A 16,186-nucleotide genomic window follows, 5' to 3' on the forward strand; every position below is an offset into this window, starting at 1 on the left:
GGAACCGGTCTGTATGTGGGATCCGAACCCTCGGGCGGGAGCGCCACCGCGCTTCCCAAGTGGCACACTTATCCAGTGCGCCACCGGGCCGGCCACGGGCTTTCTTTTTTGAGGTGATGAAAATGTCCTCAAATTGACTGTGGTGATAGCTGCACAACTCTGTGAATGTACGAAAAACCATTAATGGGTGAAATATATGTGAGTTACATCTCAATAAAGCTGTTTAAAAAGAAAGAAGACTAATAAAAACTGATAACCCCCCAGTCAGATGGATTGAAGAAAAAAAAGAAAAGGAAAGGGCAAACTTACCGACATAAGATGTGAAAGGGGTACCACTATAATTGTTGCAGACATCAGAAGGGTATTAGGGGAATGCTCAGAACAACTTCATGCAATACATTTGGCAACTGGCGTGACATGAACGAATGCCCTGTAAAATACAACTTACCAAAACCAAAACAAGAAGAAACAGAGACAGGATAGTTCTAGGTCTATTACGGATATTGAATCTGTAATTAAAAGCTTTCCACAAAGTAAACTAAAGGCACAGAGGGCTTCACTGTGGATTTTTCCAAACATTTAAAAAATAAGTAGCATCAATCATCCTCCAAAATTGTCCAGAGAACAGAGCACAGTGGGAACCTCCCAGCACCTCTGAAGGCCAGCATTACTTACATTCGAATTTGACAAGGACATTACAAGAAAAAGAAAAGTATAGGCCAACTCCACAACGTTCTACCCAAAATATCAGCAAATAAATCCAGCAATATATAAAAAGATAACACATCATGACCAAGTTTGTGCATCCACAGTTAGTCTAACCTTTAAAAATTAATTAATGGGGGGGGGAAACCTATGTGATCACACCAATAAATACATAGAAAGTGTGTGTGATAAAACGCAATAACTTCACAATAAAAACTCTTGGAAAATTAAGAAAAAAGAGAACATCCTCAACCTGATAAAGAGCCACCTGGAAAAAAAACCTACAGCCAATATCTAACGGTAACGGGTAGAAAATATCCCTCCCAAGACTGGAAAAGAGCCATGTATGTGTCCCCTCACCATGTCTACTCAATACCACACTGGCAGTTGTAGCATGCAAAAAGCAAGAAAAATAGGTAACAGGTACATGGATTACAAAGGAAGAAGTAAAACTGGCATTATTAGCAGCAGAGACAATTGTCTACGTTAAAAAAAAAAAACAGATTTCAAAGTTCAAATAATAAGACAAAAAACTAAGTTTTGTAGGATTATTGGACATAGCATCAACTCACGGCTAAAACTCAGCCACACCTCTCTCTGCCAGCAGAAGAGCGGGGCATGGGCAGTCCTTCCCATGCTTGCCTTGCAGCTTCGAAATGACAACTTCTTCATGCCCAGCAATGGTGAGCACCTTTTGATATGCTTCTTGGCCATCTGGTATCTTCTTTTGAATGCCTACATAATTTTAAATCCGTTGTCCCACAGGAGGTGAGCAGAGGGAAAGGGACAGAGGGAAACAGGGGGGTACAGGGAGCCAGCAACAGGTGACCAGGGCACTCAGCCTGTCCCCCTCAGCTGAACCCAGGCACAGCTTCAGACCAGAGCCCAGAAGGTTGCGTGTGCGTGGGCAGCACATCAGGTGTGCTGTCCAAGCCAGTCATCCCAGCAGCACACTCTGTGCAGACCTGTCTCTCCCCCCAGGGCTTACAGGCAGTGACAGGTGAGGCTTCCTGGCTTAGACCCACTACAGGCCCACCCACCTGCCCTCTCCATCCTGAGACAGCCATTCACATGCAGGCCTGAGGCAGCTGGGCTGGAATCCAATAAATATCAAAGACTTAGAAACCAGTTGTGGGCAAAAGCACCACCTCCTACTGATGTGTGTTTACACACAGCTGCTGTAACAAGTCTGGACACACACTCAGGAAAACGCACGGGCCACAGTCGCCTCCTCGGCAATGACAAGGTGTCTAGTTACAGCCTAGTTTCTGCTCATTGTGTCCAGGTCTTCCTCAGCCCTGCTGCTGCACAGGGCCTCCTGGTTCTCAGCACCAGGTTCTCAGCTGATGGGGCCCAGGGCAGGGCCAGGGCAGGGCCTGGCCAGGACCCCCACTGGAGAATCGGGTGGAACTCGGCCCCACTCTATGAATCAGGGACTGACAGTGGCACTGGCTGGGCTACGGGGTGAGGAGAGGGCTATGTGTGCAAGGCCCTGGCACTTTCTGGGTGGCAGCAGACACACTTGGGCAAGAATGAAGGTTGGGCAGGAGGGGGAATGAGTTTGAATGTTTTTAAATCAAGTCCTTATTCTTTCTGAACAAAGATTTCCTGTGTCTGGCCCTGGGCCCAGGTCACACTCCTACCCATGGGCTGGACAGGGTGACAGGAGGATCCGGGGTGCCTCTCCATGGGTGGGGGCCATGAACCCCTTTCACTCCTACCCCTACAATGTGAACTCACTCTACAGGACCCTCCCAAGTCCTGCTGATAGCAGTAGGGTAGTGGTTGGGGGTGGAAGATGCTCCTCCTCCTCAGCTAAAGGGGTGAGTCCTGGAAGAAGACCAAGAGTCCCACAGGCAGTGGGGGTGAGATGGGCCAGGGATGCCCACAGCCAGCACAGGCTGTACTCCCAGTGGTGCAGTTCTGGCAAGGAAGAGAGCTGGCCTTCATGTGCCTTCTTGGGGTGTGGATTTCATATGGAAGGAAAGCACAGCTCCTGAAGGAATTGAGGTGGCATGTGAGCCAAGCTAGCTGGCCAAGGCCATAGGAGGAGGCCAGGACAGCGACCACAGAGCCAAGCAGGGTCAGTATAGAGGGAGAAGGGGAGGAATTGGAGTGAAAGGGGAGGGTGAGGGCAGAAAAAGACATGTCTGGGATGACTTTGGGGGCTTTGGCTAAAGGCCCCAAGGAGGGTGCTGCCACCAACCTGAAGAGGGGATAGGGAGGAACGTGTCACACCTGTCCCCCATCCACCTGGAAGATGAGAGCTATGGCTACCTGAGACCCAGCCCAGAGCAAGGTGCAGGGCATGCTCCGAGGACAGTGAGGAGAGACAGCTGGGCCACCAGCAGCCCAGAGGGGCGGGAGAGCCAGCCTTACCGTGAGGCCCAGCTCCGCACCATATCATCCTATCCTTAGCAGCTTTTAGAGGTAAAAGTTACATGCTACAAATTCACCCATTCCAAGTGTGCAGTGCAGTGGCTTATATCTACAGACCTGCACAAACATCACCACCATCTAACTTTAGAATATTTCCATCACCGCAAACAGAAATCCTGTACCCTTAAGCAGTCAATGCCCCCAGCTCCTGGAAACCACCCCCTCTGTTTTCTCTCTCTGTGGATTTGCCTGTTATGGGCATTTCACATCAGTGGTATCATACAGCACGTGGACTTTCATATCTACTTCTTCCACGCGGCTCCATGTTCCAGGTTTGTCCATGTTTGAGGCTCATCCACTACCCCTCTTTATGACTGCATGACATTTAATCGTGCTCACCCATCCCTCATCCCTCAGCTGAGGGACATGTTGGGGGACAGAGCATCCCCCCAACCCCCTGGCCACTGTGAATGGTGCTGCAGTGAGCACTGGTGCCCAAGTCCTTGGGCTCACGCAGCTTCATGTTTCCCTTGGGCTGACGCAGGCGAGGGGCTACCAGGTCATGTGGTAATGTGTCTACCTCCAGGAGCAGTGGCTTTCACAGTGGCTGCGCCACTCTGCCCTCCCACCAGCAGCACAAGGAATAGCACTGCAATTTCCCTTGGGCCAGCATCCTCCTTGTCCCTCTCACTCACTAGGAGGTCCACACTCCCCGCAGGAGTGGCTGCTCTGAGCTGCAGGAGCAAGAGGAGGGCGTGATGGGGGCAGAAGCACACTTCCCCACCTGCATATGTGGATTTCCAGTGCTGACAGCCCTCAACGGCCCTTACACACTCTCAGGAGACAGAGCTGGACACTGACCCTGAGGCTCTGCTTGGCTTCTATCCCGGGCCTTCATGTGACCATGGCCTTCATCTGACCTGTCTCCCAACAGAGTGAGGCTGGGGCAGCCCTCTCAGTGCAGCATCCACAGAAGAGCTCAAAGGACACAGAACAGCAGGTGGGGTGGCAGCGACCTCTGGCAGAGGGGGCCATGACATTGTAACACACAGGGGTGGGGCTCTGTTAACCTGCATCAGTGCTGCTGGGGTTTCACAGCATTCATTAAAGCATATGTATGCTTCAGACATTTTTATGCTGAAATGGTAAATTTCAAAAATTTACAAGGACATTTTAATGACAGATTCTGATACTGATGATCACCCAGCCGGAAACACAATCAACATGTCTACGCAGAACATGGTCTCCAAGCCCCCTCCTCAAACTCCTCCCTTAAATAGCAAGACCACCAGGGTCACCTGACATCGAGGACAGCCTCCCACAGAGACCAAACTGAAAGAAACAGACCACGAGAGAAGAGATCAATAAAGTATCACTACTTCCTATGAGATGAGAATGGGATATTACAAAAAAGAGATATTCAGGCTGGCCGGTTAGAACGTGGTGCTAATAACAAGAAGGTCAAGGGTTCGCATGCCCATACTGGCCAGCTACCAAAACAAACAAACAAACAGAAATATTCAGATAACATGCAGAAATTAAAGACATGAGAGCAGAAATGAAGTCTTCATTGGCAGGTCAAGTTTAGGCTCTCTCTCACAGCAGAAGAGACAAGCAGGTGGGAGAGAAGAGAAGAGACGTAGAGCCCAGTCAGTGGAACGGGCAGAGTCACAAAGAAAGTGAACAGGGACAGCAATCAAAGAGGTGACTCAACAGAGGTCGTGACAGGGGCTGCTGGACAGAAAGGCTTACCAGGCTCCCACCGTGAGATTTCTGAACACTGAAAGCAGAGAAAGATGTACAGGCTTTCAGAGAAAGCACCACAGAAACACACAAAGGACCGGGAATCAGAATGCATCGAACCCCAGACGGGAATGCTGGAGGCAGGACGACGTGGGGCCGCCCAGAGGCTGCACCCTAGTAGCCCAGGAAGCAGGCTCCCCATGCAGAAGAGAAGGGAGCCCTGAGAGGGACAAGGGAAAGAACCTCCAAACAGGCACCTGCATGGCAGGCTCGGACAGCAGACAGACAGTAGAGGGGCTGGGAGGCACCGGAAGAGGCTTCTTTAGGAGGATGGGTCTGAGGGCAGCAGACAGCGCAGGCCTGGAGGCAAGGTGAGTGCACAGAGACCCAGCACGAGAGCACAGGGAGAGCAGAGCTGTGTGAGAGAGGTCAGGAGGCCTCCTCGCCCACTACCTGGCAGCCAAGGCACCTGGAGCCACAGGTATTCCCATGTGGGCGGTGGTCCTCCACCTCCTCAAACCAGAAGACAGGTCCAAACAACAGGAAGACGCAGGGGACGGCCCAAGTCCGAGTCAGCCCACAAGTGGGAAGGAAACCTGGGCCATGACCTCGGGGCCGCAGGACCCTCGCTCCATCCCCCGAGGGCTGCGGGAGGGGCGAGCGCCAGCTTCCCAATTCTTCAACCCAGCCAAATCTGCCTCAAATCCAGAAAGCCCTGGGCTAACTGAGACAATCCAGTAAGGTATTTTCCAATTAAATACAAATGCCAAGTTACTGCAACTGCTGAACCACAATACTTGAGGGAACCAAGAACCAAGATGGGGTCCTAGAGGGGCTCCCCAAACCAAAGGATACGCGGTGTGCCCTCGGTGCGGCAGACCAGGTAGAGGCAGGCGGCGATGACGTGGGCCATCTTCCGACCACGGGTCAGGTGCTTGCTCACGGCCATCTTGAAGAAGTTGAAGGCAGTGTCCAGGCAGTGCTGGTTCAGCTGCAGCTGGTTCCCCAGGTGGTGGATGTGGCGCCGCCCTAGGACACACACAAGCGACTCTTAACGAAACGTTGCCACCAACCCACAACCCTCAGGTAACTGACAACTTTTCAAAAAATCAGTGTCACATGACAACCTCAGCAATTTAAGATTATGTGTATAGATTTGCCCTTTTCCTTATAAGTTTTTTAATTCACTGTGTGTGTGTGTGTGTGTGTCTGTATGTGTTCCCATCAGTTTTTATTTTTATTTATTTATTTATTTTTTAATTTTTTAAATTTTATTTTGTCGATATACAATGCGGTTGATTATTGTTGCCCCTTACCAAAACCTCCCTCCCTCCTCCCTCTCCTCCCTCCCACCCAACAATGTCCTTTCTGTTTGCTTGTCGTATCAACTTCAAGTAATTGTAGTTGTTATATCTTCTTCCCCCCCCCCCCCGGTTTTTTTTTTTTTTTGTGTGTGTGTGTGTGTGTATGTGTGTGTGAATTTATTTATTTATTTTTAGCTCCCACCAATAAGTGAGAACATGTGGTATTTCTCTTTCTGTGCCTGACTCGTTTCACTTAATATAATTCTCTCAAGATCCATCCACGTTGTTGCAAATGGCAGTATTTCATTCGTTTTTATAGCTGAGTAGTATTCCCCATCAGTTTTTATTTATGGACACTGAATGTGAGTTTCCTATGATTTTCACGGACCATAAAACCCTCTTCCTGACATTTCAACATTTTAGTCTCTGAGCGTGATGTGTGGTGTGACTGAATATGCCTCTCTCAAAGGCTCCCTGAAGTCTGGGGTGTCTGCAAAGGGCTTGGTTTGGGTGGGTCAGCCTGGTACTTCTCACCTGACAGGCTGTGACTTGCGGTGCAAACGCCCCTTCTCCCGCGGCCACACGACCTGGACCACAAGCCCTGGGCTTTCCCAACAGCACAGGGCCGGGTCAACCTGCCCCTCCCTTCCCATCAGGGCCCTCTGCTTGGTCCAGCCCTGTCCAGCCCCCTGCCAGCCTCTCCTGCAAGAGAGCTGGCTGCCTGGCCAGAGAAAGGCACAGCCTAACATACCATCCCCTCCACACCTGCCCACAGGGAGGGGCTGCGGCAAGTGCAAGATGTGGCAGATTTGAGGGTGCCAGGCCCTCTTGGGACAGCAAGGCACTCGGGGTGCCAGGATGGCAGTGTCTGAAGCCACACATCTTCCCAGAGTAAGACCTTCCCAAAAGCTATGAGCCAAAAGATAGCATCAAGAAAGGAAGCAGAGGTACTGCTGTATAGGTGGGAAAAGTGGCCCCGGGGCCTTCTGACATACACAGTGAAGAAGCAGAACACAGCCATCCATAGGCCAGCATCAGGACGGCTGTGGAGGGACAGCTGGGGGGACAGCTGTGCACATCAGCACTCTGGACTGACCTACACCCCCACTTAGTCTGCAGTATGGACACCGTGGGCAGACAGGATCCACCTCCAGGCAAGAGGCCCACTGGGGTACCCAGAGGACACAATGGTGGGTTGAGGCTCAGGACACCAGGAAGAGCTGCCATCACAGACACTGCCAGTCCCCACCAGCATCCTCCTGCATCTGAAACCCATGCTCCTCCCGTGAAGGCCATGCTAGGTGACCTCCACTTCGCCCACAAAACATTAAATACTGACTTCACTGGTTCCTTTGATAAGGACACGAGTGTTGGGAAGGCAAGGACTGGCACGCTGCTCATGGCCACGCTTCACTGATAGCGACCACTGGCAGAGGCAGGCTCCCGGTGAGCCTGTGCCCCAAGCATGCCAGCAGCCAGGGTATGTAGCCTGGCAGGTCAGGGACAAGCCTCATGCTCTACTAGAGGGACGGGGTGGTCAGCATGGTCACACAGAGCGCCCCCATCCAACCCTGCTGCAGCCCTGCCCCTCAAGTACCCAACACCCTCTGCCTGTAGCTCACATAGCTCTGAGGCCTCCAGTTAGGCTGAACCCACATGGAGGGTGGCACAGAACCAAGACCCCAACCAACTGGATAGAAAGACAGCACCAGGGCCGGCCCGGTGGCGCACTGCTACAGTGCGCCGCTTGGGAGCGCGGCGGCACTCCCGCCGAGGGTTCGGATCCCACATACAGACCGGCCGCTCACTGGCTGAGCGAGGTGCGGGCGCAACACCGAGGGTTGCGATCCCGTTGCCGGTCCCGGTCCGGTACGGGCGTGACACTGAGGGTTGCGATCCGTTGCCAGTCACAAAAAAAGACAAAAAGGAAAAAAAAAATAAAAAAAAGAAAGACAGCACCATGCACGCTCACGCAAGAGCAAAGACCACCCCGCGGCCCAGCAAGATTCAGAGGTAAACAGAGTCAGCTGATGGGAGACCCACTGAAGCTGGGGCCCGTTATCTACTTTGTCTTTGGGGTATGTTTGGAAAACTCCATAGTAAGAGGTAAGAGAGAAAGTACTCTCCACAGGGTGCATGACCGAGGCTGGCACCTGCTCCCAAGCCCCAACCCCTCGGCAGGGGCTTGCTGGCACTAGCCCTCCTGTGTAGGCTATGTTCCCAACATGCAGGGGTGGCTTGGGGGTGCTACAGACTGAGTCGTTGTGTCTCCCCAAAATCTACATATTGAAATCCTAACTCTCAAGGTGCTGGTATTAGGAGGAGGGGTCTTTGGGACACAATTAGGTCATGGGATAGAGCCCCAGTGATGAGATCAGTGTCCTTAAAAAAAGGGACCCCAGAGAGATTGGTCAGCCCTTCTGCCACATGAGGACACAGCAAAGAGGCACCGTCTGTGAACCAGGATGCCACCCTCCCCAGACACAAATCTGCCAGTGCCCTGACCTAGGACTTCCAGCCTCCAAAACTGTGAGAAATAAATTTCTGTTGTTTAAGCCGCCCAGTCTGTGGTATATTTGTTACAGCAGCCCAATCGGACTAAGACAGTGGGCTCAGAATTACTGTAGTAAGTTATTTTTTAACATCTTTATTGCAATATGATTGATATACTGTAAAACTTACCCACTTAAAGTGTACAATTCAATCATTTTAGTATATTCACAGAGTTGTGCAATCACAATTTAGTACATTTTTCATCACACAAAAAAGCTCCCCAGTAGCATTTACTCCTACCCCACTCCTGAAAAAACGTTAAACTCTTGAGTTCAGCACTCACCATTAGCAGACTGAACAAATCACATGACTTAGACATGATTGCAATTTGTAAATATACAAAGACGTTATTAATAAATACAAATGCATATAAAACCAATTACTAGTTAACTAACCACAGCTTACTATCCTTAGCTTCCTTCTCATAAGCGAATTCTGGAAGTAAACCTTACAACACATAGGCGCTCTCGACATTTTGACATCATGTGAAAATCAGGCCAGCCTTTCCATTGCAGCCAGGGTTGGATGGCCACTGTCCACAGCCCCGCGACAAGTCCTAATCAAAAGACAGAGACTCAGACCGAGTGGAGTCTATTCCAGACAGGCAAGGTGACTTCAACATTCACAAAACCAATGTGATTCACCACATTAACAAAGGAAAGAGAAATCACTTCAATGCACACCAGGAATCATGTGATGAAATGCTACCATTCTTTTTACTTTTTTTATTTTTTGTCTTTCTTGTGACCGGTAAAGGGATCGCAACCCTTGGCTTGTGTTGGGCCACATTCCGGTGCAAGCACATCATAAGGCGTCTGCCTGTGTGTAGTTCCTATTTTCTAATATAAACCAAGCGGCGGCCGTTTTGAAATACAAGTCCGCTGCCGCCATTTCAGTAGCGCTGATATGCACGTAGTCAATTGCTCTCTCTTCCGGGGCCTAGTGACTAAACAACTTTTTCCCGCTCTGCCATCACCCACCCCCCTAACTCATGGCCTCCCCTGATTGGGCAGCCGTCCCTTCCCGCTCTCTCTATCTACTTCCACTTTCTCCCTCTATATAAGCTCCAACACCCTTGTAATAAACGGAGTTCTGGCTTTGACCACTCTCCTGGCTCGGTGGTGTTCTTTCTCGGCCCCCGGGGAGGAAGGTCCTGGGGGGGAAGGGCCGTGCCAGCGACACTCATCATCCCGCTCAGCCCCACAAGGGACCCCCGGCTGGACCGGGGTCTCTTCCCGCTCGGTTTTGTCGGCCTCTGGCTCAGGGAGGCCCGACAGGCTTGGTGTTGCCCACACCACGCTCAGCCAGTGAGCACACCGGCCATCCCTATATAGGATCCGAACCCACCGCGGGAGCGCCGCTGCACTCCCAGCGCCGCACTCTCCCGAGTATGCCACAGGGCCGGCCTGTTACCATTCTTAATAATAGTGAAATATTGAGCGTTTTCACACTGAGGTCAGGAATAAGATAAGAAAATCCACTCACACCCCTTCTGCACAATGCTGTACCAGAGAGTCTAGCGTCAGGGCACTTCCAAGTGCAATGAGGCACTGAAAATAAGTATAAAGACAGGAAAGGAAGAAGTAACAATGTCTATTCACAGACTGCATGACTGTTACATAGAAGAAAAGAATCTACAAATTATTAGGCTTAACAAGTAAATGTAGCAGTTCTCCACAATTTGATGTAAAGATTCAGCATAATTCTAACCAAAATCTGGGCAGGTTTTCTTTTGGAAATCAACAAGCTGATTCTAAAATTTATTTTGAAATGCAAAGGGACTAGAATAGCCAAGACAGGGGCCAGCCCGTGGCTCACTCGGGAGAGTGCGGTGCTGATAACACCAAGGCCACGGGTTCGGATCCCATATAGGGATGGCCAGTTAGTTCACTGGGTGAGTGTAGTGCTGACAACATCAAGTCAAGGGTTAAGATCCCCTTGCTGGTCATCTTTAAAAAAAAATTAATAAAAAATAAAATAAAAAACAAGAATAGCCAAGACAATCTCAAAGAACAAAAGAGCTGGAAAGCTTACTCTACCAAACTTGAAGACTTACTCTAAAGGCACAGTAATCAAGAAAATGTAGTACTGGCCTGAGGACAGACCAGCAGACTGACAGCAACTCAGAGATACCATCTGTAGAGTCACAACAAGTCTGCAAATGGACTATACACACATGGTCACTTGATTTAAGAAAAAGGGGCCAAAGCATTCCAGTGGAAAAAGATGGCCTTTTTGATAAACAGTTCTGGAAAAATTGGATATCCATATTGAAAAATGTAAACCTCAATCCTTACTTCATACCATACATGAAAAATTGATTAAAGTATATCTCAAATATAAATGTCAAATATAAAATAATAAAGCTTCCAGATGAAAGCATATAAGAGTACATTTAGGCCTTGAGGTAAATAAAAATTTCTTAAACAAGTCACAAAAAGCCCTAACCATAAAAACTGATATATTGGAGGCCGGCCCGTGGCTCACTCGGTAGAGTGCGGTGCTGATAACACCAAGGCCGCGGGTTCGGATCCTATATAGGGATGGCCGGTTCGCTCACTTGCTGACAACACCAAGCCAAGGGTTGAGATCCCCTTACCGGTCATCTTTTAAAAAAAAAAAAAAAAAAAAAAACTGATATGTTGGGCTGGCCACTTAGCTCTGATACATTTGGAGTTCATTAAATTAAGAAATTTCTGTTCATCAGAAGACAACATTAGTAGAGGGAAAAGACAAGCTACAGACTTGGAAGAAGGATTCAAAATACGTGTTAGTCCATCTCAGATGGACTTATAACACAGTACCTGAAACCTGGTAATGTATAAAGAAATAGAATTTATTTCTTACAGTTTGGGAGGCTGGCAAGTCCAAAATCCAGGGAACACATCTGGTGAGGGCCTTTTCCTGGTGGTGACTCGCTACAGTGCCACAGGGTGTCACATGGCAAGAGAATGGGCTGAGCAAGAAAGAGCGTTGCTCACTTGCCTCCTTCTAAAGCCATCAGAATCACGCCCTTTGCTCCATGAATGGATCGATTCATTCATGAGGGCACAGTCCTCACAATCTCAGCAGCTCTTCAAGGCCCCAACTGTCAATTACCACAACAGGATTTCCCACCCTCTTAGCACTGTCGCAGTGGGGATTAAGTTTCTAATACATGAAACTTTGGGGAAAACATTCAATGCATATCAGTATGTAAATCCAACAAAGGACTCAAATACAGCATATATAAAGATCTTCTACAAATCAATAAGAAAAAGATAACTCAATTAAAAAAAAAAAAAAACATGCAAAAGACATGAGCAGGCACTTCACACACACAGGATGCCCGAATGTCCAGAAAGCATAAGCAAAGGTGGTCATCACACTCACTCAGCAGGGAAAGCAGATTAAAATCAGTGAGCGCTCCACCTGCCACCAGAAAGACTAAAACCAGAAAGACTGGTAAACGACAGTACTGACAGCAACCGCACCAATGGAACTCTCAGACGTTGTCGGCTGGTGAGAGGATGGGTCGGTACAACCACTCAGGAAAACGTTTTGGCCCTCTCTGCTAATGATGAGCACACACATACCTGATGAGATACCAGAAATCTCATCCGCAGGTATATTCCCAAGAGCGGCTGATGCTGCGCCCACCGTGGGGCCATGTGTGAGGACGCACACAGCAGCTTCACGTGAATAGCCAAAAGTGGAGACGTCCCAAATACGCATCAACAGCAAAAGCAGACAGATAAACTGTGGCATACTCAAGCAATAAAATACCACACAGCAATTAGGAAAAAAAACCCAGCACTACAGATACACTCAAAAAGTGTGCACTCCAGAATGGCTGACACCCAGGACCCTGACATAAGGAATGCTGGCCAGGATGTGGAACAGAAGGAACCGTCATTCACTGCTGGCAGGGACGCAGAACAGTGCAGCCGCTCTGTGAAAGTCTGGTGGTTTTCTACAAAACCACACACACTCTTCCCATACAATTCAGCAGTGGCACTCCTTGGTATTTACCCAAAGGAGGGGAAAGGTTATATCCACAGAAAAACCTGCACATGAATGTTTATAGCAGCTTTGTTGATAACTGCCAAAACTTGGAAGCAACAACCAAGATGCCCTTCAGCAGGTGAACAGACAAATAAACTGCGGTGCATCCAGACAAGGGAATATCATTCAGTTCTAACAAGAAATGAGCTATCAAGCCATAAAAAGACACAGAGGAACCTTAAATGCATGTGACTAAGTGAAGAAGCCAAGCTGAAAAGCCTACATACTATCCAAGGGTACTTCAGAGAGCTTGTGGACAAACAGAATTGAAAAATAGTACGGATTTTTCCATGAACTTTTCAGATGATTCCAACTAAATGACATTCTGAAAAAGGCAAAACTAAGGTCAGTAAAAAGACCAGTGGTTGCAGGGGTTTGGGGGAAGAGAGGGATGAACAGGCAGAGCACAGAGGATTCTTAGGGCAGTGACAGTTCTGTATGACACTGTAATGGTAGATACACAGCGTTACACATGTGTCCAAACCCGCACAAGAGTGAACCCTAATGTGCACTTTGGGTGGTTAATGACATGTCAGTGTGGGTTGAAAGACAGTAATAAGTGTGTCACTGTGGTGAGTGACGTTGACAGTGGGGGAGCTGTGCTCATGGGGGTAAGAGGTATAGGGGAATTCTCTGTACCTTCCTCTTAGTTTTGTTGTGAACCTACAACTGCTCTAAAAAAAAGTCTTATAGAAAGAAAGTACATTCTGTATGATTCCAATTGTATGAGAAGAAAACTACACAAAACTGAATAATAGGGAGCTTTCTGAGGTAGCAGAAATATGCTATATCTTGATCTCTGCTGCATACCTTAATTCATATCAATTTATCAAGCAGTTCACTGAAGGCTAGTACATTTTACGCACTTTACTATAAATATGTCATAGCAGGAAAACAGACCAAAAGAACAGAAATTTCCCTGAGAAACACCTCCCAAATGAAAGGGCTCACCAAGTCAATGGAAACAGCTCCAGCCCAGCGTGCTTCAGAACTCCAAAGACAAAGACATGACACAAAAGGTCTGAGATTAAAAAAAGAGTGACGAGGCCGGCCCGGTGGCGCACTGGAGAGTGCGTCGCTTGGGAGCGTGGTGGTGCTCCCGCCGAGGGTTCGGATCCCATGTGGAGACCGGTTCCCGCTCACTGGCTGAGCGCGGTGCGGGCGCAACACCGAGGGTTGCGATCCCGTTGCCGGTCCCCGGTACGGGCGCGACACCAAGGGTTGCGATCCCGTTGCCGGTCCCCGGTACGGGCGCGACACCAAGGGTTGCGATCCCGTTGCCGGTCCCCGGTACGGGCGCGACACCAAGGGTTGCGATCCCGTTGCCGGTCCCCGGTACGGGCGCGACACCAAGGGTTGCGATCCCGTTGCCGGTCCCCGGTACGGGCGCGACACCAAGGGTTGCGATCCCGTTACCGGTCAGTAAAAAAAAAGACAAAAAGGGAAAAAAAAAAAAAGAGTGAGAGATCAAAACTCAGATGGCATTCAAGGTCTCTCGCTAACAGACCCTGAGCCAATATTCTCTGCTTTCCATGTGATGCACGTTTCAAACCCCTAAACAAGCATCTCAGTGAAAGGAAAAATCCATGTTCAGATTAACAGAGAGTCAAGAGTTTCTCTCCCCAGACTCTTTTTCTAAACACAACTTGAGTATGTGCCCAAAGAAACTAAAGATAAAATCCACGAAAGAGCATGGCTTGGGCAGAAGCTGGTGAGGCCTGTCACCGCAGGCAGGAGGAACGGCCAGCTAGTTTACTTCCATCTTTCCTGTTGTCTAAGAAAGGCAATCAAGACTTAACAGCAACAGTAACAGTCTGAAGCTAAATTCACAATTTCAAACAACCCAACAGGTTGGGGTGGGAGGTGGGAAGTGGACACAGGGCAAGCTCCTGGGGGATGACAGATTGAGTCCCTGCGGTCACTGGCAGAGCACAGCTTCGCTAATAAATCTAGGGAAACCACTGAGGGAACCATCATATGATGTAAAACTTCCAAACCAGAGGGGTGAGAGGAGGAGGGGAAGAACACAGAATAATAAGGAAAATAAAAAGAAACATAAACCACGATTAAGTCAGCAAAAGGCAGTGAAGGTTTTTTAAAAGGAAGATAAATATGAAATAAAAGGCAGGAAGAGCCCATCAGAAATGCACCAATCATGAAGGGCCAAAATTCCCTCTCACGTCTCTAGAGAATGTCTGGAAAATATGCTGGGATCTGCCCTTTAGACGCCCTCCCAAAACTACACAAAATGGCACTAAGGAGATGAAGTCGGCGCAAACTCGCAAGGGCGAGGGCGATAGGACAGGAATCTGCAGCCAGCAGAAGAGGTGCCCCCAGTGGGGTGGAGGGCCAGGAGCAGGAACTTTCCAACTCAATAACAGGACAAAAAACCTGATAAGAAACAGGCTGAGGATTTGAACAGACATTCCTTCAATTTGTTGTGAACTGGTACTTTCATAAAACACAACAAAAATGTCACCACAGTGTCAAACTGCTATAAATGTGTTGCTTCCTACTCATTTCTACTGAGACCACTAACAAATGGTTGTGAGCCCAGCAAGGTCACGGCCTCACTCTGAGGGGCCCTGCAGAGGGTCTCTGAGGATGCCCAGGAGGCCACATGACTGGGGGACACAGATGAGGCCAAGCCGAGAGACAGCAGCTGAGGCTGCTCTGCTCCCGTCCCCTCATGCCAGCACCGCAACCCCACCTCCTGGAACCTGCCCGTGCTCGGCGGTCTCCGCAGTGGGAAATACCATTCTGCAGGGTCTGTGCTCTTGACTCCTTGCCCAAGTTCACATGGAAGCCGCCACCCAGGGTGGGGGTTTTGCCAGCACCTAGAAACACAAAAAAAGACTGATTAGTCAAAACTCAGGAGAAGATCTGCACTTACAACCCTCTCACACTTCCAGAAACACAAAGCGAAAACAAGACGGGGTGAGCGCTCACCTGGGGAAGCAGCAGCAGGTTGGCCCCTTCCCCGTCGTCACTCACACTGACCGAAGGAACCCCCGTGGGGAAGCACCTCTCACTATTTCCCACCAAGGGTCCACGGCCTCAACAGGAAGCCGCAGAGGGTAGACCATGCCTGTGTGCATTTTCTAACCACGTTCCAAACACACCACACACCCAGAGTGGACCACTGTCACACAGCTGCCAGGTGAGGCACAGCTCTGCCTAGAGAGTGCAGCAGGGTGTGCCTGCATGGTGTGTACCAGCCCCTCTGTGTCCCTCTTCACAGCTCTCCGCTGTGCCCCAGGCCAACCCGTCCACAGACATTATCTCTGTACAGTGGCCGTGTGTGAATACGTCCATCTCCCTGCTGGACTACACGCTCCTGGATGGACCATGTCTTGTGTGGTACTGGGGCTACTGCAGCCAGCCAGTCTGACTGGGACGTGGGCCCTGGTAGCCTTTGAAAATATCAGGTGATTGTTGAAGCTGATACCCATGGAGAT

At 49.4% G+C, this 16,186-nt stretch overlaps 1 protein-coding gene across 1 annotated transcript; it reads right to left on the bottom strand.

Annotated features, from left to right (window-relative positions):
* Positions 1-3,713: 3,713 nt before the first annotated feature.
* LOC103582824 (transcription factor IIIB 90 kDa subunit-like) lies at positions 3,714-15,565 on the bottom strand (the record flags this gene model as incomplete). The annotated part of the gene is made up of 4 exons (XM_008564310.1): positions 3,714-3,818; positions 5,085-5,187; positions 5,673-5,856; positions 15,485-15,565. Coding segments are annotated over 4 exons (473 nt in total), but the record flags the coding sequence as incomplete, so codon positions are not given.
* Between the last annotated feature and the right edge of the window lie 621 nt (positions 15,566-16,186).

This window comes from Galeopterus variegatus, unplaced genomic scaffold, assembly GCF_000696425.1.
Source record: "Galeopterus variegatus unplaced genomic scaffold, G_variegatus-3.0.2 Scaffold18033, whole genome shotgun sequence".
NCBI classification, from domain to species: Eukaryota; Metazoa; Chordata; class Mammalia; order Dermoptera; family Cynocephalidae; genus Galeopterus; species Galeopterus variegatus.